We start from the raw sequence: 19,725 nt of genomic DNA, 5'->3' as shown, positions 1-19,725 counted from the left end.
AAAAAGGGCACATCCTATAATCATTTATTAAAAAAAATGTAAAACTAAAAGTTAAATATAGTTGCACATCTCTGGCTTACCGACCAATTAATTTTAATACCCTCACACTCACGCAATTGTTTAATACTCAACATAATTCTACAAAATAATCAGTTAACACAGAGACAATGGTCTTCTTTAGTATTCACTACACACAAGAGCAGACATCAACAAAGGAAACTATGCCACAATGTGCATGTTTTCTATGCTACTAGTTAATTGCTATACTAATTTATTTATTTTAGCACAACATTAAGTCCTTTGAATTATTTTTGTGGTATTAAAATAAATAACACTTCAAAATCAACAAAAATCTAAACACAAAACTGAAAAAGGCTGTTCTCTACATAAATACGCAAACCACATCTGTCTGAAGGGACTGCCGATGTCCGCACGGCTGTGCGCGAGACGTGGAGGGAGGGGAGAGAGAGCAGCGGAACCTCACAGTCTAATCTCCCGACCTGATATTTTTATTTTGTATTCAATCAATATATTTTTGGAAAGTGTGCGCAAACAGCAGTAGATACATATTAATTTATTTAAAATAAAAAATAAAAAGGGCACTTTCTCTGGAGGAAGAAAAAGGGCAGGGGCTCAAGCCCACTTTGAGGTCTATGTGTGCACGTGCCTGTTTGAGTGTGTGTGTTAACATCTTATGAGTGAGTGCTCACGTATTCGCTGTGCGTGCTACAACTCTTAGCATTGAGGAGCACATTTAATCTATATTTACTTTCAAATGGTCTTTTAACTAGGTCAGCTAGCTAACAGAAATAGACTTCTGTTCGCTGTCAGTGAGGAAATCAGTCATGACATCTAGTGGTGGAAAGCAGGAAGTGCAGCCCCGTTGAATCTGAGTATAACTCCTACTGTATTTGCAAAAGGGGAACACAGATACTGTTTCTGTCATTGATTTAGTGTGTTCCTCGTTAGCCTGGGTGTTTAAGTGTATAAACTAAATGTGTTTGCCTAGTTCTGGTTATATCTGTAATGATTATACACTCAATCCTAACTCGATTTGTCAGAATAATATTTGACAATTGATTAGCACTTACCAAAACGGTTATTATTTTCATCTGGAGATCAGTTTGTTGCTAACTTTTCCTACCATCGCTTGGGGCTCTTGGTGATTCTGATTCGCTATTGTTTGACTATTTAATAGGTCATGATTGATCAATAAATAAAGAAAAAAAACTGCATATTTATCCTAGTTTCAGTCCCAGATTCAAACATATCTGTGTGTACACGAGTTGTCTGTGTCACTCTTTCATGTATTCTCTCTCTCTCTCTCTTTAATATCTACTGCTTACTCTATCCCTCCCTCTTTATTTCTCCCACACTCCACCTCTCTGCCCTTCTCACTGTAACAAACTCCCTCCCTCTCTCGTTCTCTTTCGCTGCTTGTAAGCGGTCTCTGGGCGTTCAGCCAGCTGGCGTGTGTGTGTTTTTTGAATGAATACCTGATGAAGTTGGCCGAGTGAACCGTGGGAGGGGCCGTGTGTGTGTGTGTGTGTGTGTGTGTGTGTGTGTGTGTGTGTGTGTGTGTGTGTGTGTGTGTGTGTGTGTGTGTGTGTGTGTGTGTGTGTGTGTGTGTGTGTGTGTGTGTGTGTGTGTGTGTGTGTGTGTGTGTGTGTGAGCTCTGGCTCACATTCAGCCCCTTGCATAATACACGTTGGAGCTCTGCATGCGGGACTCCCTCCCTGTGGGCGTGTGCAAGTGTATGCTACCACTTTTGTGTGTGTGTGATCACCTGAGTGCTGTGTATCAGTGGTAGTGAGGGAGCTTCCTGCCTTGCTGTCAAGGTTTAGGAGAGGTGTGTTTGGGGGGGTGAGAAAGGCCGAGAGCAGTTTGTAACACAACTAGACTGAATCTGCTCGGGATTTTCCGCTCGAGGGAGGGAGGGAGAGAGAAAGAGAGAGAGAGAGAGAGACTCGGGTGCTTTACAAGGGACACGGCAGAGCAGAAGAGCAAGGGAGGAAAGGAATGAGAGGGGAAGTGAGAGCATGCTGCAGAAGTGGGCTACTCCTGCTACCCCGGTAAGTAGACTTCACACAGTTTTTGCTCTGAATGAAGTGTGTGTGGGACGAGAGGGAGGTAGCGTGTCCTGATGCATCACAGTATGTCGTTTGGAAGTGCGTATTGCGTCTGCCCTAGTTTTTCCTACAATCGTCGTGGCTTGTTACTTTAATTCGCCCGTCGCCCTGAAGTGTTTCCCCTCCCTGCTTCTCCTCTCCTCTCTTCTCTTCTCTTCTCCTCTCCTCTCTACTCTTCTCGTCTTGTCTCTTCTCTCTTCTCTTCTCTTCTCTACTATTCTCTTCTCTTCTTGTCTCTTCTCTTCTCGTCTCTTCTCTTCACACATTTCTCCCATTCCTCTCTTTCCATTGGCTCTTCTCTCTCTCAGACTGTCGGTCTGTCTTCACCCTCCTCACCCCTCCAACCTCCCGCCCACCCTCAGGGTTATGGAGGGGTGAGAAAGTGCAAGTCATGCAACGCTGCCTAAGTGTTTGTTTTCCGAAAGACACTTTCACAGTCATTTGTTTCTCTCCATCTCTGTCTCTCTTTGTTTGTGTAACTCATAACTACTCCCTTTTTCTCCGTCACCCCTCCCTCTCCTCTTCCCCTTGCTTCTCTAACTCTGTGTCTCCGTCATGGCAGATCCTCCATTACTCCCGCACTATCTGACCACACTTGTGTGTGTGTGTGTGTGTGTGTGTGTGTGTGTGTGTGTGTGTGTGTGTGTGTGTGTGTGTGTGTGTGTGTGTGTGTGTGTGTGTGTGTGTGTGTGTGTGTGTTTGTTGTTGTTTGTGTGTAATCACTAGTGAAAAGTGACAGGGAATAAAGTGGCAGCCTTGTCAGAGTTCCCAGTCTGGCAAGGGTCCCCGCTCTGTCCACGCACATAAGCAAACACACACCCACACTAATGAAAAACCACATTGGCAGAAAGCTTCATAGAGACATAGAGGAACAACATTGAGAAGTAGAGAGAGGCAGAGAAGTATAAGCCTGCAGCAACACTGTACTTTCCAGTGGAACTATTTTTAGCAGTGAGATAACACATCACGTCGGACTTATCCCTTTGATCATGATTATGACTATACAAATGCAGCAGACATATGTAGCCCATACACACAAGTAGACGGAAAAGTGACACGTGTGTTGGTTTATGTAAGATTTGTATTTAGTATATTACATGAGATGAGTTTCCCAATAAGCAAACATTCATTGTGCCTTTATGTTTAGTGTAACACTGTGTGTGGGTGTGATAACACGTTATGTAGCCTAATGGTTAGCATGTTGTGATGTTAACCTCGTGCTCCGCCTGCAGTTGTGTGTGCTGCCAAAATGTTTTGGGCCTCCTGACAACAAAGCTAAAAAAACATTTGCAGGTCCCCTCCCAGCGACTTTGTCGTTTTAGGAAACTTAGTGACCTCTGTGTTGGCCGGCAGCTTTTAGAAATAGAGCACAAAACAAAGAATACACTTTCTAGGATTACCTCAACAGCACGTGATATGGCTGGAAATCTTTGGCTGAAAGTGTATTGTCATTGTTTCTAATATTTTACCACAGATTGAATGTCATTGAACCCGGAAGGAATCGTATATCCTGCATTGGGAGGATATCAGTAGCTCAGAGATGTACTGCAGGAATATGAAACCTAATGTTTATATCTGCTGCTATGTTTTGTAATTGTTGTAAAGGACCATAGTTAAAACATGTTGCCCATACTATTGCAGTACATGGCGCCTTTACCGCCATTCAGCCTGTTAAGTTAAATGTGTCAAAAAGAAAGTAAGGTTTAATATGTATTACTGTAACATATAACTTTGAATACCCTTTTTTTTCATATACACTTTATACATGAGAGATTTGATTCTCTGTCCCTGCAGGGTTTTAGTTACAAACAGCAGACAGTGCGAGTACTTTACAATTCATCCAGTAGTATTTTGTGTGTGTGTGTGTGTGTGTGTGTGTGTGTGTGTGTGTGTGTGTGTGTGTGAAGGAAAGAAACCTGAGAACCTCCACTGTTTTGACCGTAGAAGGACAATAGTATAGTGCATGAGTGAACGATTCAGGTTACTGACTCACGCATGCACACACAGACGTTGGTAAAGTGTGTGTCTGTGTGTGTGTGAAAAAGAGACTGAAGCACATGGAGGACAGACGGCTTAGGTTACAGGTCGTCAACACACATTCATTCAAACACACACCCACACACACAGACACACTCAAACACACAGTTGCAAACTCAGCAAGAATCGGGTGACATCGCTTTTCAGTGAATGTGTGTTTGAGGGTCAGTTTCAGCAAAGCAATACTCTCTCTTTCTGCAATGTAGGTCAGTTAGCTTGCATCTCTTTCTCTCTCCATTTCTCCCATGTGTCCAAAGACTTTACACACTCCATGTACTTTCCTGCACTTCATATCACTCTCTCAAATCATGTGTTGGATTAACTTTATTGTGTTTGTTAATGATAATGTTTCACACTCTACATGCTGGAAGCTTTAATATTAAGGACAGATGAGCTCTCAGCAAAAACATTTCTGTACTTAACTCCTTCTGACTCACTCTAAGCACAGCCTCTTTCTATTCTTTCTCTCTATTTTTCTCTCTTACTGTAGTATCTTTCACCTCGTGGTTTTATATCCTTATTTCTGTGTGTTTCCATACACAGCAGGCAGCTATTTTCAGAAAGAAAGTTCTGAAAGCCCATTTTATCACCTTGTTCAATACCAAAAAGCAGACAGACACAGTTAGTAGTGAAGACAATTGAGCATTTTTCCCTCGACCTTTGGTTGAGACCAATACAGGGCTTAGAGGAGAGTGAATATTGGTCATATATGTGCAAGGTGACTAGAAGCCCACCATCAAGTGAATGCTAATGTTGCTCCATGTCTACTGGATGGGAAAAACGCATTAGTTTGCTAAAAAGTTAGACCTATCAAATGAAATATTTCAATATACTGTGTTTGCTTCTGCTGCCCCCACATGGCAAAAAAGTTGTTAATGCAGGTTTACGTGCTATTGTTCTTCATTAATAAGAGTTCCCATTGATTTACATTGTATATCCTATTTTATAGTTTGTATAGTTGCCATGCTTATTACAAACACAATATACATATATCTAATATGACAATGCTTAAAGGGGACCTATCATGCAAAATGCACTTTTGTACGTCTTTTATACATGAATATGTGTCCCCGGTGTTCCAGGGAACTCACCAAGTGTCAGAAAACACAACCCTCTCTCTTTTCCTCCATACCCAAATCTCTTAAAAAGGGGCTGCAACGGATCTGATACAAACTGATCCAGATTTGAACACTTCTATGACGTCACAGAAGTGNTGGCGGAAAAAAGTAAATGTTCACACTTTTCTTACTTTCAGGAAAAACTGCTTCCTATATGTGACCCGCTCTATCGAAATCAGTCGGAAGTCGCAACGGCTCNACCATCTACAGGCCTGGCATATGTACTACAGCGTCTCCAGCACTTTCGAACGGCAATGTCCGTGGCTGTCTCCTCCTGATCGGTGGAGTTGGCCCAATAGCCGTAGCGCCACTTCTGTGACGTCATAGACTATTGGGCCAACTCCACCGATCAGGAGGAGACAGCCACGGACATTGCCGTTCGAAAGTGCTGGAGACGCTGTAGTACATATGCCAGGCCTGTAGATGGTGCTGTTCTCACAGAATCAGCCCATGCAAAGACAGTGTTAAATTGAGCGAAATGAGGAATGCCTAAAATGCATGATCTGTTTGGTATTTTGAAAAATAAAAAGTATAAATATGCCTTATATAGGTATGGTCCTACACTATATTATTCAAATGTTGCATGATAGATCCACTTTAATATTTCTCCTGGAATTCTAACAAACCTTTTCTCACCAGCCCGAGTGAACTGTCAGAAATAAAGTACCACACTTTGAAGATAAAAGCAGCCATAGATGGCAGCATGAACAGATCTGAGGCCGTGTGTGCTGACTTTTTGATGTGACGGCTGATATGAAACGTCTCTCATCTCACAACGCTCAGACACATAATATTCCTCTTATCACAAAGTTTTAATTTGAGCAACAGCTTGTTGAAAACGAACTTGGATTATTATTTCATACCAATCTATATCACCACTGTCATTGTCAGCTACAGCACCAACTTTACGTTCAATGACATACCGAACAGGAGAGAGAAGATTAATGTCAAATAATGCCAAGAGAGTAGAAGCAAGGATTGACAGACAATGAAGAACATTACACTAGATGGAAAACGATTATTGGAAATGCAGTGATGAAGAAGGAGAGGTGGGCAGGCTGAGGCAGGAGAGGAGTTGAAAGGAGTTGGAGTGAAGGAGGGAGAGGCAGGGAAGAGTGCATCTCAGTGCTAAAAGCTCACCGATCAACAGCACCTCTCAACACACTCTGAGTCATGCCTGCCTGATTGAACAGATGGTGCGTGCTTGAAAAAGTGTGTGTGTGTGTGTTCTTATACTGTACTGTATGTGAATTTGCATTACTCCTACGCATGTCTTTGCAGTTTCGCTATAGTAGCAATGCGACACTTGGAAAACCAAAGGAATCTGCTTGAGATGCAAGAGGTCTCTCGTCATACAGAACACACACGGCAACACACACGGCCGCACGCACGCAAGTGAAAGCAATTGGTATCTCCCTGCAGGAACTTGCAAATAAACCTTATGAAGTCTCAGAAGTGTTGAACAATTCATTCTGGTTGGAAGATTACATATGTTGTGGCTTGGCAGTGGCAGAGATCAGATCATCAGGTCTGTTACCAGAATGGCTAAATGGAGGAACCATAATTATTTTTATATGCAGAATGGATACGCTCACTGACTTCCTTATCTAAATACTGTTAAGTATCATGACATACATTTGAAAAGATTTTCTTTTTTTATATTGATTGTTCTCGTTGTGGCATTTGGATGAAGTGCCTTTTTAAATGACAAAAACAAGTCTATATTTGACATGTTGTATGTGGTTGAAGATATTTCATTGTGTTAATTATTATTATATGATTATTTGTTTAATTCCTGACGTTTATTCATGTGCTAAATAACAGTAATGCAACATAATCACATTTTCATTTTGGTTCAGATAATTATTTTAGGTGTGTTTTCATTTATTGTGAATAATACTTTTCTTTAAGTTTATTCGCATAAAACACATTCAGCTGTTGAAAATGTAAACTCATTGCCTTGCAAACTTTAAACTGAGACACATTTTGTAATGCAGTCAGTGCGTTGTCGTAACAACAGCAATGCTAGCTGTACATTTTTAGTTTGCCGTTTGTTAGTCATAGGATACTCTGCCCACCAAGTGTACAAATGGGAAGGGTCTTTAAGTTGTTCATTGATTTAGCTTTTGTGCACTTGTCGGGGAAAGTGTGTGAACTTGAGCTGTGTGTCACCAAAATAACATGTGTCAGCATAACTGAATATGCCCAGGTGTCAGTGTTTGAGTAAGCATGATGGTGTGTCGCTGTGTGTGTGTGTGGGGGGGGTGCTTGAAATGCTTCTACATTATTTATGAGATTCACACCAAGCTTTCCATCTTTACAGCAGGGGGTCCTTTATAGCAGATGGCAGACACACACACAGGCACACATGTGGGACACTCACACACACTTTATTGAGTACAGCACAGGCTTGTTATCAGATGTCCAAGTACAGCAGGTGCCGGAAAGTTCTTGGAATTGTTTCCATTTTTCGATAATTAATAAGGGTGCAACTTTTACAAACTGCCTGTGTTATTATTCATTTATCCTGCTTCAATTTCTTTCCTCACATAATGTTGTGGCAAAGATAGAGCTAAAAAGAGCTCAACGCTCGTTAACTGTCAACAGGAGGGCCAAATTTAACAAACAAATTGAAATAATTTGTTTAATCGGCATAATAATAAGGACGATCGTCCGTTCTGTGATTCTCCAGAACACACATGGCCAGTCCGCCCCTGTGTAGCATGTTATTTCGATGAAAGATGAGCAGATCGCCACTGGGCTTTCAACTAAAGACACAGCCACGCAAAAACTGCGGCATTTGTACAGCTCCTTATGGGTACTGCAATTAGTGAAGTGCTTTCCTCTGTGGTGAAACGATCAGCACTGCACCACGGAAGAAAGCGGCAGAAAGTCGCCTGGAGTTAAAGAGAGCGGGGCTGCGTTGCATGCATGGCTTCCTTCTGCAGGTAACGGGGAGAGATTCTCGTTCAGAATCCGAAAATAAAATTTAAATTTTTTGCACACTTATTCCACTTATTCCTAGTGTGCCACTGGTTATCGTGCCAATGGTGGCACGCGTGCCAGGGGTTGCCGAACACTGCCCTAGACTAAGAATGCTTCATCTAAGATTTAATGCATTTCAGTGATTATTTAGTTTTATTTAAAAGCACCCACACCTTTTCTAATGCTGTTTGTCTCTCTTCCACAGGATTGTGCTGGGTGTGGGCAGGCTTGCTTTTGCAAGGAAATGATTCCGCATGAAGTGCGACGCACTCGGCCCCCCGTCGTCCTCGGCGGCAGCAGCAGGTGTGACGTCGTGACTCTCTCCCCTCCAGCTCTGAGCTCACCCTCCAGCCGCTAAACACCTCTGGACCAAACAGACCGCCCTACCCCCCCTCTCCCCCCATCCTCCAACCCCCCTCTCCATATCTTCATCTCCATCTTAATCCCTCCTCACCTGCTTGTTAGGGTCTGGATTTTCCTTCTTATCACCCTGATAAAGATCGGGCTTCGGTGAACAAGATAGAAAGAGAGTAGAAATTTGGAATTCATAGCTTATTACGGCGAGACAAGTGATAGATCATCAAAAGTGAGAAAAAGGAAGGAAAGTGAAATAAAAAGTCAGAAATAGAAAAGAAAAGCAATAGAAGGCCAAAAGCTAAGGAACGATAAGCAAGTGCAGTTTAGGGACGTGAGGTGTAGTCAGCATGAAGTCCAATCAGGAACGCAGTAATGAATGTCTGCCCCCAAAGAAGAGGGAGATCGTCTCAAGCACATTACCCTCTGAACTCCGCTCCCCCACCATCCCCCCCGCCAGTGACAGCCAGCGCACAGAGAACATGGCCTGGCTGGCCAGCGTGGCTGCTGGGAATGAGAGTGGAGTGGGCGGTCACCGTAGCTCCAGTCAGTCGGACAGCCTCCAGTATAAATCCCTCTTCTCCAACTCGGACTCTTCATCCTCCTCACTGAGTCTCGTCTCATCTCTTCCTACAGTGTATACGTCCGCCCTGTCACAGTCCACTGTTGGAGGAACTGTCCACTACGCCCAACTGCCTCCCAACCTGCAGTTCATAGCCTCACCCTACAGTGCCCCATACGCAAGCTACATCTCCCCTCAATTGCTTCCGCCTCCTCCTCCACCTCCCCCCCTCACCTCCTCTTCGTCCTCCTCTTTGTCCGCGCAGAGACACTCGTACACAGAGACAGTGTCTGCTCCTTCGCACGCCTCCAAACACGACCAGCAGAGAGCGTCCTCGGCACGCGCCTCCATGCCTCCGCCTTCGACAGACCTCTACCCTCACCAAGTTCAGATGTCAACGTCAACACGGACTGTGCCGTCACCTCATTACCAAGGAGGCGTCCACCTTCCTCTCCAGTCACTGCACCCCCACCATTCTTTGGGACATGGGATGTCCCAGCTTGTGGTGCAGTATTCGGACGGACCCACAAGGAAAGATGAAGGTGGCTCCAGACACAGAGAGCACCACAATGGAGAGCTGGAAAGGGGTCGGCGGTTTGGAATGTCCCCCGAATCCAACCTCTCTAAGCCAGGGAGCAAATCCCGGGACGCCACATTGTCTTTGTCCTCCTACGAGGCCCGCCAGCTGATTCTGCACTCAGACTACGCCACTCACGATCACTCAGGGCTGAGAACCTCGTTCATGCTGATGCCCAACAGCCATGGGGACCACCAGCTGGTACAACACAGAACCGGCAACGAGAAGCTGACAACCTGTGCCCCGGCACACCTGGAGAAAGGTGGCATCATCCTGGGCAAGCCTGTCCATCGCACAACCTCCTCCTCCAACACCTCCTCCTCTTTCACGTTTGCATCCCCATTAAGTGTGGACAGCCTGAAAGCTGCTGTCAGCACACTGTCGCCTCAGACCGTCATCCAGACCACCCACAGCGCCACAGAGTCACTGTCAATGGGTCTCCCCTCCTCCAGTATCTACCCTCAGCCACCTATAATTGGGTACATAGCAGGGGGCGCTGGGAGCCATACGCCGGTCAGCTATCACACCAGCCTACAACAACACTTACTCATTCCTGGCACCCAACCAGTCATTATCCCTGTAAGTGGAAGTGGAGTGGCCACATTGGAACCTGTAGCCTCCCAAGTAACATCATCTAGCCAAGCCGCCTCGTTTCCTACCAGACTCCCACACACATACATTGCGGCCCCCAAAGGAGAAACTCTAGAGCACCACGGCGGCTCGTATCACCAGAGCGTTTCAGGTGCAGTGGTCCAAGCCCAGCTTCATCTCCCCATTTTTCCCGCTCCGCCAGGGGTGGTCGCGACTTCTGTTCCTCCTTCCTCATCTAGTACGGGGGCGCCCCCATCACTCCCCCCTTATTTCATCAAGGGCTCCATCATCCAGCTGGCCGACGGGGAGCTGAAACGTGTGGAGGACCTGAAGACGGAGGACTTTATCCAGAGCGCTGAGATCAGCAGCGACCTGAAGATCGACTCGTCCACAGTGGAGCGCATCGAAGGGAGCCCCGCCTCACACAACTTTGCTGTGGTGCAGTTCTCCGTTGGGGAGCACCGTTCACAGGTGAGAGACGGAGATCAACATCAATTATAGTCTTAGATTTATATTTTTTAAATATTTGTTTACATTTTGAATGTCAGTTGAATTGATATCACCCTCATGTCTGTGCTTAAACTATGGAGCTAGAGCCATGACTCAAAGCAGAGCTGTAAATATGGCTTTTCACACCTCTAAAGCCCACTAATTAGCAATGTTCAGTTTTGTTGGTCTAATGTGCACACAATAGAATCCCTGACGAAATTCATTTTGTTTGTTTACAGATTAGTGATAATAATAAAGGTTTAGAGGCAATATTAGTAGTTTATTTCAAACTTTAGAGCTTTGTTATTTCCCCCCTGCCTCCAGTGTTTATGCTATGCCAACCTAAGCTAATCAACTCAGGGCTGTTTCCATTGGCAATGCAGAGACATAAGATTGAAATCGATCTTCTTTTTTAATTCCCTGCAAGGAAGTGAAACTAGTCCTTTAAGGCTTGTTCTTTATGTGATTGTACTTGATAACGCTTAATGCCCTCATTATGCTTTGTGCATTACGGCTCAGTGAAACAGAAACTCCTATATTCAGCCCTTTACTGCTGTGTTTAGTCCTATAGGTGTCTCTATAGGTGTGAGTGAGACACACTACATCCGCAAGATTTCTTAGAATGCATGCTCCGAGTGTGTGTTATTAATGTTTAATGACAAGTGTTGAGCTGCTCCCTTATTAATGACTCTATCATAGGTGAACCTCACAGGACTCCTTTCAGATTAAATTAACTTCAATGTACTATGATGGCAGTGATGTAACAACCATGTTCTTATTATGAGCTGTAGAAAAGTTCAAAGAGCAGAGTGTTGGATATCTACTCATTAAGTATTCAGTAAAGCACGGAACATGAATGTACTGATATCACATTTCTGCTGCTGTACGTGTAAAAACATTTTTAGAACTACGATGTTTCAGTAATCTCCTAACATCTAATACTGAGCATTGATTTTATCCTTTTTACTGTCTCCCTCCAACTCCTTGAAACACACACATTCTCACTGTCTTTGAGTGTGTGCGTTAAAGCCAGTTAATCCATTTCATGTGTCCACCACCACAGCACATCTCTAGCCCTCTCTCCCGCCCCCGGCTGCTCTTTGATACTGTACCCCACAAAAGCTGACAATCTTTCAAAGACTTATCCTTCTCTCTTGTACTCCATCAGTGGCTCTCCTTGCTTTTTGTTTCTTTCCTGAGAGGTGGTAGCAGCATTGAGTCCACACTCAGAGGACTAACTCTGAGAAATCAAAAATGATCTAATAGGGTTGGGGAAATAATGCCTGCCGTTTCCTTTGAGAGGCTGTTTGATACATCTTGCACTTGTACCGTTCTTGACATTGTTCTCTTTTCACGCTCACTTCCTTACTCCTCTTCTTGTTCTACCCGCCCTTCCTCTGTAAACTCGCCTTTTCATCTCCATCTTAGTAACTTCTTCCACTCCCACCTTCTCATTCTCTCTATTTGAAATCTTTCACTTCATATGTTTTGCCCCCTCTCTCTACACATCACATCTCTAAGCCTCCTCTGCTTCCATCAGTCATCTCTTTATTCTCTCATACATACAAATGATAATGCAAATCTAAGTCAGCCCTATATGTTCATAATTCAATTCAGAACTGTAATCCCTTAAACATAAATGTGTTGCATCCTCTTTATCAATTGTGTGTAATACTTCATCTTTGGATTAGGCATTTTCTCTTGAAGTATGTTGCTAATCTTTTTAATGTTTTTACTTATGTTCTGCTTCTATGCCAACAGTATCCAGCTGTGCCTCTAACAAACCAATCAGTTATAACATAATATTCTTTATGATTTTAAGAACAACATGTCCCAGTAGTTCTTTCATTCAGCTACATTTAGACACAAATAAAGTCCTTGTAGCCCTGTCTCTGTCCTTGGTTGTAAAGAAAGAGGAAAAATAAGGATAGATAGTTCATTATTACTGCAAAGCAAATCTTATAAAACCACATCCACACAATCCTAGTGAATGTTTTTGAGTTTTTCTCTAAATAAAAATGTAATAATTTATTATGTATAACTGTTAGATTGGAAGTGTTTAGGGGCTTTAAAGACAAGCTACTTTTTGTATTGAAGTATTCTTGTGTTTATGCCCCCCCCCCTTCCCTCACCTCCAGGTGAGCGTGGAGGTCCTGGTGGAGTACCCCTTCTTCGTGTTCGGCCAAGGCTGGTCTTCATGCTGCCCAGACCGGACCACGCAGCTTCTGGAGCTGCCTTGCACCAAGCTCTCTGTGGGCGATGTTTGTATTTCCCTCACCCTGAAGAACCTGAGGAACGGATCCCTGAAGAAGACCCAGCCCCTGGAACTGGTTACCCCTTCCTCTGGTTACCTCAAACCCCCCAGAGCTGTCTCAGAGCGGGAGAACGGCATCAGCCAGCGAGGGAGCGCTGCCAGTGGGAATGGAGGCACCAACGTGGGAAACGGGGATCTCATGTTTGGGGAAAGAGGGGCACTTTCTAAAGGTCAGGTTTCCAGCAGCGCACAAGCTGGCGCCAGCAAGCCATCAGGAAGCAGGAAGAGGAGATGGTCTGCTCCTGAAGGTCGGAAAGTAGAAAAATCAGAGGAGGAGCCACCTTTGACCCTGCCCAAACCTTCCTTCATCCCCCACGAGGTGAAGGTCAGCATCGAGGGAAGGTCAAATATTGGCAAGTGAAGCGCAGGACTGTATATTCATCCATTGGGATTAGGAAACATAAATGGACTCTACAAGAAAAAATGAATGCCCACATTAATGTTTCATTCGTCTTGATTTTAAAGTTTTGTTTTCCGATTTTATTTTTCTATCTTGAATACTGTGCTGTAGAGGTAAATGTACCCTACATGGTATCACCTTAAGTCCATGTAGTCAATAACACATGTTTTAATAGTTGGATTTGATATCACTTGCGCAATCGCTGCCGTTTCTGATGGTTTTCATGAGATGACCTACTGTATGGTGAGGGATTTGTGAGGTGTGCTAGATGTTTATTGGTTGCTGTGTGGCACATGAAGCAATGCTTGATATCTCTTTTTGGCTGGCTACACATTATGGACATTTCAAATTGAATTAGCTCACAGTTTAGACTCTTTACAGTGATTTCACTTCCTGTGCCTGGACAAAAATACCTAAATGTGATCCTGAAAAAAAGATCCTGAGTTTAAAGGATTTGTTAAAACCATAACTATATTTTTTTCCAAATCAGAGCCGGACCTATGCAGTGATGTCATCAGGTGTTGCGAGTGTGCCACACAAAAGAGAGGGAACAACACTCACTCTGTTCAGTGCGATGACGGTGGAGTATTTCATCTTGAGCGTTTTCTTCTTGTTTCTCATAATCCCCTCATATTCTAACTCACATGATCCAATGATTGTCAAAAAAACATAACCAGGGGTCATCAAGTCCTAGATTTTGAACCTAGGTGGGTCAATGTTAATGTATCAATGTGAGATACCCTAACCTAAAGCATAGCAGTGCGAACACACTGGGTCACTTCAAGAAAATGTCGAGAGGAAGACAATCCTCATGGTTTTTGATGAATTACTTTATACTTTTTTATGGAGAAGAGGCTGTGTGAGAGGACAGAGAGAATCAGCTCTGAGAGGGTCAGGATGTTTCAAAGCACTTAACACACCTGTCACACTCACCATACAGCCGACACATTGGTGTTGTCTCTTTATTAACGCAGTACTGTATGTTTTTAGATTTTTCTTTTTGTATTAAGACAAGGGTAGAAAGTAGCAACAGCACTTTGGAAAGTTTAAGCTTTTGGGGAAGTGAAGGTGGGAGCGGATGTGCCATGGGATCACTAATAGGAGATGATTGTATTGGAGAATGTTTCCAGTTAGTAGACAGTTAGAGAAAAAATAATGTTGACAAAAGGAATTTAGAAGTATGATGGTTCTCAGCATGTGCACTTGTACAGCCAGCCAGCCATATAAAGGTTAGGGGAAAGTATTGGAATGTGTTTTTGAAAGTTCAGGATCTGGCATGAGGATTAACAAAGAACAGGCTTTTGAAATATCCCAATGATGTTCTGTACTCGACTGAGAGCATCGATTAGAAGCTCACGCCACAGAAATTTGAGGGTGTCATATATTTGTAATGTGTGTGCGCATGAGATTGGGTCTGTGTATGTCCGTACAAACGCTTACACAAACTCAAAACAGTACACACCATCCCTGAATGACCTGTAATATGTACTGTATCGAGACGAATGCGGACGCTTTGAGGTCCCTACTGCAAAGACTAGTTGAATGGATTAATGCACAGTACAGTAGAGTGGTGTGTTTGTGTACCTGTGTCAGTTTGTGTATGAGTATGTATACTGTGTATAGCATAAAGGTTATACTCACTTGATATATAGACAATGTTAAATGTCCAGTGTTTCTACTTGGAGTCGTACTTAATAGAATCTTGCAATTTGCACATCAGGAGGAGGGAGAAGGGTGGAGACGTGATGTTGAACCGCCCGGTCCTGAAACGAGCCCTAGACCACGTGACACACTGGAGGAGACCAGGGTCTTTGTTCCTCAACAGGCACTTGTCACATTATAGAGGAAAATAAATGCAGTTAAGGTCAAATTACATTTTTAGTTTTTAGGAACATAGGAGCTGTAAAACTGAATTTTAACACGTGCCTGCCTACTGAATTTAAGATATGCCATTTATCCAAAGGAACATTTTGACTTTTTGTCCACTTTTCTGCTGTTGAAACCAGGGTGCAGGGACTAGGGTTCAGTTTTGAACACGGCCTGTGCTTCCAGTCAGCTGAAACCCTATGTGCGGCAAAAGATGCAGAAATTACCTCAACAGATACGCCTGCTTGGTTGTCCCAGAATGTAACTGTTTTATTCAACTAAATTGGCAATTCTTTTTAAATTCATCAGTGGAGTCTGGGATTTAAAGATATGGGTTCTTGTAGGCATATCTGTTGAGCGTTCTCATCAAGCTTCGGCATTCAGGTATTGGTATAGAGAAAGTCGTTGGTTGCCTCTAAGAAGCAGATCAGTCAAATTTGAATCCCACTGATAATGTAGGTGTTGGTGTGTTGGGCAACGCTTCAGGTGGTGGGAGTTTACCGGGGTGATGGTGGGATGGATGTGTGCTCAGATGGATGAAGAATGTTTTAGATGTTGATGGGGAGTGAATGAGTAGACCCCTTATGGGATTTGAAAATGCTTTATTTTTTTATAATAAAACAGGGTTTCACAGATCAACCCCACCACAGTACATTTTCATTTCTTCCTTTTCCAATTGAATCATAATGATCATTACGAGTACAAATAGAAATATGTGTGTGTGTATGTTTTGCAATCTGTGAGTGGCTGTGTTTTGTAAATGTCATACACACAACCCCTTCCCAATAATTGTAAAAAGCAGAACCACAACATGTTATCAAACCTTTCATCTGCTTAGAGCATTTTTATTTTTAGCCAAAGCCAATTGATGCTGAAGTTTGGTTACTTTAAAAAGCAATATTATGACTAATATTCAGGCAATCTCCTTGTGTATGAGTTGAACACACACACACAAACACAAACAGAGTCATTCCGCTCAAATTCTCGGCAATAAACATGTAATAAAAACCATCTAACATCGAACCAAAACTCCTCTTTTCCTCCTTATAGACAGAAAATACAATCTTGCCATATATTATTAAATGCTTTTAGAAGCCTGAACCTGAACAAAGTGTTCTTCAGTTAGCACTATTCCCCTTATCATAGAGTACATTTTAACCTTAAGGAATTGCAGTTGCAACACCAGTTGCTAGTTTTTCAGGGAAGTGTCTCGTATATGCAGTAACTGACCCCCAAAACCTCACACGTCCCAGCTGGTCAGAGTCATAAACTCGAGCTGCAGGAGAGCAAAAGTCACATGCACCTGAAGCAACCAGCAGAAACCTCGTTGCCACGACTCCCGTAGTGACCTCGTTAACATTGTTTCAGGTACCCAATCATAGCCAGCCAGCCTCACACCTCCTCCTGAGGCCAAGCAATGGAATATTAACCCTCAACAACCGCTAGCTACCTTTCAGTGTGGCCTGGGCTGCCTGTCCCCCTCCTAACATCATCTTTTGATATTCGGTCTCCTTTTCACCTCTTGTTTAAAAAAAAAAGGTCATTGTGTTTATACTTCAAACGAATTAACTATGAAACAAAGCAATCTGGAATGTAGACACATTCTGAATGCAGGACAGTGAACGGCACATCACAGCAAGGTTTCCTAATTTTTCTAGTGTAGTATTTTTTCTTTTAAGATAATCCCAAGTTTGTATCCCCTTGAAATGTCCCACGATGTGCAATACTTACATGTATCCCTCCCTCCCTTCTTTGCTGTGCCAAGTGTATGTAGCATAGTTCTACTCCAGTGTATCATCCTTGTTAATGGCTTGTGTATTTTACTGTCTGTCGATGTGTGCGTCACATCTGTAAAAACAAGAGTCAGGATGTTTGTGAAGCGAAACAAACCCAACGGAGAGTTTGTCCGTACCTCCCTTTCCCTTTTGTCCTTGCGGCCTTTCTAAATTTGAGTGTGTGAGAGACTGTCGTACCTCCTTTGTGCGTGTGTGTGTGTGTCCGCACCATGTGTGTAGTATGTGTGTGTGTGTGTGTGTGTGTGTGTGTGTGTGTGTGTGTGTGTGTGTGTGTGTGTGTGAGCCACGGAGTGTTTTCTCCTGTAATTGTCTGTGAGATCATAAACCCTGACCCTCGGCGGTTCACGGTGAATCCCGCAGAAAAAAAAAAAAACCTCATTGCTTAGTGGGGACCACTTTTTGTACAAAAAATTAAAGAAAAAGGAAAAAAAACAACCAACCAACAGAGATGCACATGTAAGTAGATGTTAAAGACTTGATAATGTTTCAGCACTTTCTAATCCTAGGATGGGCTTGGTCTAACCCCTCTGTCTCAGACCGAAACCTTGCCTAGGGATAACATTCATTCAAAGCAGACAGAGAGAATGAGAAAGATAACAAAAGGGGTGAATAATTATGAAAAAGAGAGATGGTTCAGTTTAAGTTTTTGCACATCACCTCTCCGTATCCTAGTATTTGTCTGTCTGTGCTCCATCTCGCTTGGCGCCCGGCGCGTTCTTGGGTCCAACGGGCCGAGGTGTTAGGTGGTTCCTTGGTTATTTTCTACTAGGAAAACCTTTTCTCATGGAATGCATCCCTTCTTTAGTTGTGTTCGGGTTTGTTTGAAATCTTTTCCACCCTACACCAACCCGAGCTGTGATGTTTAATTTGGTTTAGTTCACATTTTTTAGATCAAATTTGGCCTACGTGTTTGGCACAGCTTTGGTTGGTCGTGCGGTGTGAAAACGGTGCGTACAAACCTCAGCATTGTTTTGATCATTATCTTTGGTGCAGGAGCTTTTTCTGTGTTTTAGTCTCCTTGTAGCACTAGATATAATGTCAGGGGACTTAAAACTATGTAGAGAATGTGTCATTGTTGAGTTTTTATGACAAGCTTCCTCACTGGAGGAACACTGCTCATGTCTTCTTTTTTTTTTAATTGGCTTCTTGCACAATTTTACAAATAAAATGAATGTTGGTGTGTGAGCTTTGACTTTTCAGATCAGAAAAAAGGCATGTGTGCTCTTGTTTCTTGATGTTTGTACTTTCATTTTGCAAAAAGGATGTGTTTTTGGCACTTCGTTGTGTTTTAAAAGTGAACAGAATTCGATCAGGATTCCTTTTTTTTTCTCTTTTTTTTTTGTATGACGTCTCGTCAATGTCCATAGCGCTGGATAAACAACTCAGGCAGAAAGAAAAAAAAAACTTGTAGAGGCCCACTTAAAAGTTTAGTTTCACCCCAATCAATTTACATAGTGGGCTGTTTCATATGGGTTATAAGATATGTAAATGTATTACATATAATTTGATATGATTAACAAATGTTGTTAATGACAATTAACTATGAATTATTATTATGATATGTGTATTATGCTGGAGATGGCTTGGATTACTCTTCAGTGTACTGAGCGTCTTTGTTCAGCCTCTCCGTACAACAAACACTTCAGCAGGGGACAGGTTGTACGGCTGGTGACCTCTGACCCTGCCCACTTCCACGGAGGGGGGTGGAGCTTGTCTGTCAGCTGTGGCCCCGTTGATTCCCCCCCGCCCCTGTTCTGAACACTCAGCCCTGAGGCTAGCAAACTGTCTGTCTAGATGTTTCTCTGCTTACCGGAGACACCAAGAACTGAACTGAAACTTGTTGGCCTATAAGACGGTAGCAGAGAAGCGGACATCAGCACAGACCTGCTCGGACAGTCTGGCCTGCAGGGGAGGGGGCGCAGCAGTCCCAGCCAACTTGTTTGTACTATATTGTACTCACTAAGTCCCTGTGTCTCACCACCCCTTTCCTCTATAGCAATGGAGAAACCCTGTTGGTGTATGTATTTGACATCTGTACAAATGCACCTCTTTGAAAAAGAAAAAGAAACCTTGACATATCTGGAATAAATGGGCGTCCTGTGTCTTTATTTTAATACTAACACAAACAATGGTATCAACACTGTGATTTAGTTTGGCTTAAATTGAGCAGAAAACATCCCCCTCTAGTGTTGTATGGGCTACATGACATTCCTACTATCTGCAGTGATTAAGACATTATGTCACCAAGCTCACATTAGTTCTATATGTTGCACTTTAAATAATGTTTCCTGCTTCGATTGTGTTTTTGCTTAACTATCTGCAAATGGAGAGGCTAAGCAAATGCATGGCCCTGTAGTTTGTTTGCATTTCAATACATTTAAAAGTAACAGCAATTTAACATTCCTAAATTACTATTATATTTAGAGTTAACTAATAAAATAAAGTCAAATGGTGTTGGGTTACTTACTACTATATTGTAACTCGGCATTGTTAAAATGAATATAGAA

General features: G+C 43.0%; 1 protein-coding gene across 2 annotated transcripts in view; it reads left to right on the top strand.

The window, feature by feature from the left end:
• atxn1a (ataxin 1a) overlaps positions 1–19,303 on the top strand; it is a 93,350-nt gene extending 74,047 nt beyond the window's left edge. The window contains exons 1-3 of one of the 2 annotated variants that reach the window (XM_010777436.1): positions 1,796–2,072; positions 8,475–10,824; positions 12,981–19,303. In XM_010777436.1, coding sequence (XP_010775738.1) covers positions 8,974–10,824; positions 12,981–13,517 — 2,388 coding nt within the window. In that variant the 5' untranslated portion in view covers positions 1,796–2,072; positions 8,475–8,973 and the 3' untranslated portion in view covers positions 13,518–19,303. Of the gene's footprint in view, positions 1–1,795; positions 2,073–8,474; positions 10,825–12,980 lie in introns of those variants that run through there. The other variant, XM_010777435.1, reaches the window with a different exon arrangement.
• The last annotated feature ends 422 nt before the right edge of the window (positions 19,304–19,725 follow it).

Source organism: Notothenia coriiceps, unplaced genomic scaffold (assembly GCF_000735185.1).
Source record: "Notothenia coriiceps isolate Sejong01 unplaced genomic scaffold, NC01 NC01_scaffold00018246, whole genome shotgun sequence".
NCBI classification, from domain to species: Eukaryota; Metazoa; Chordata; class Actinopteri; order Perciformes; family Nototheniidae; genus Notothenia; species Notothenia coriiceps.
This window is presented reverse-complemented; position numbering and strand designations above follow the sequence as displayed.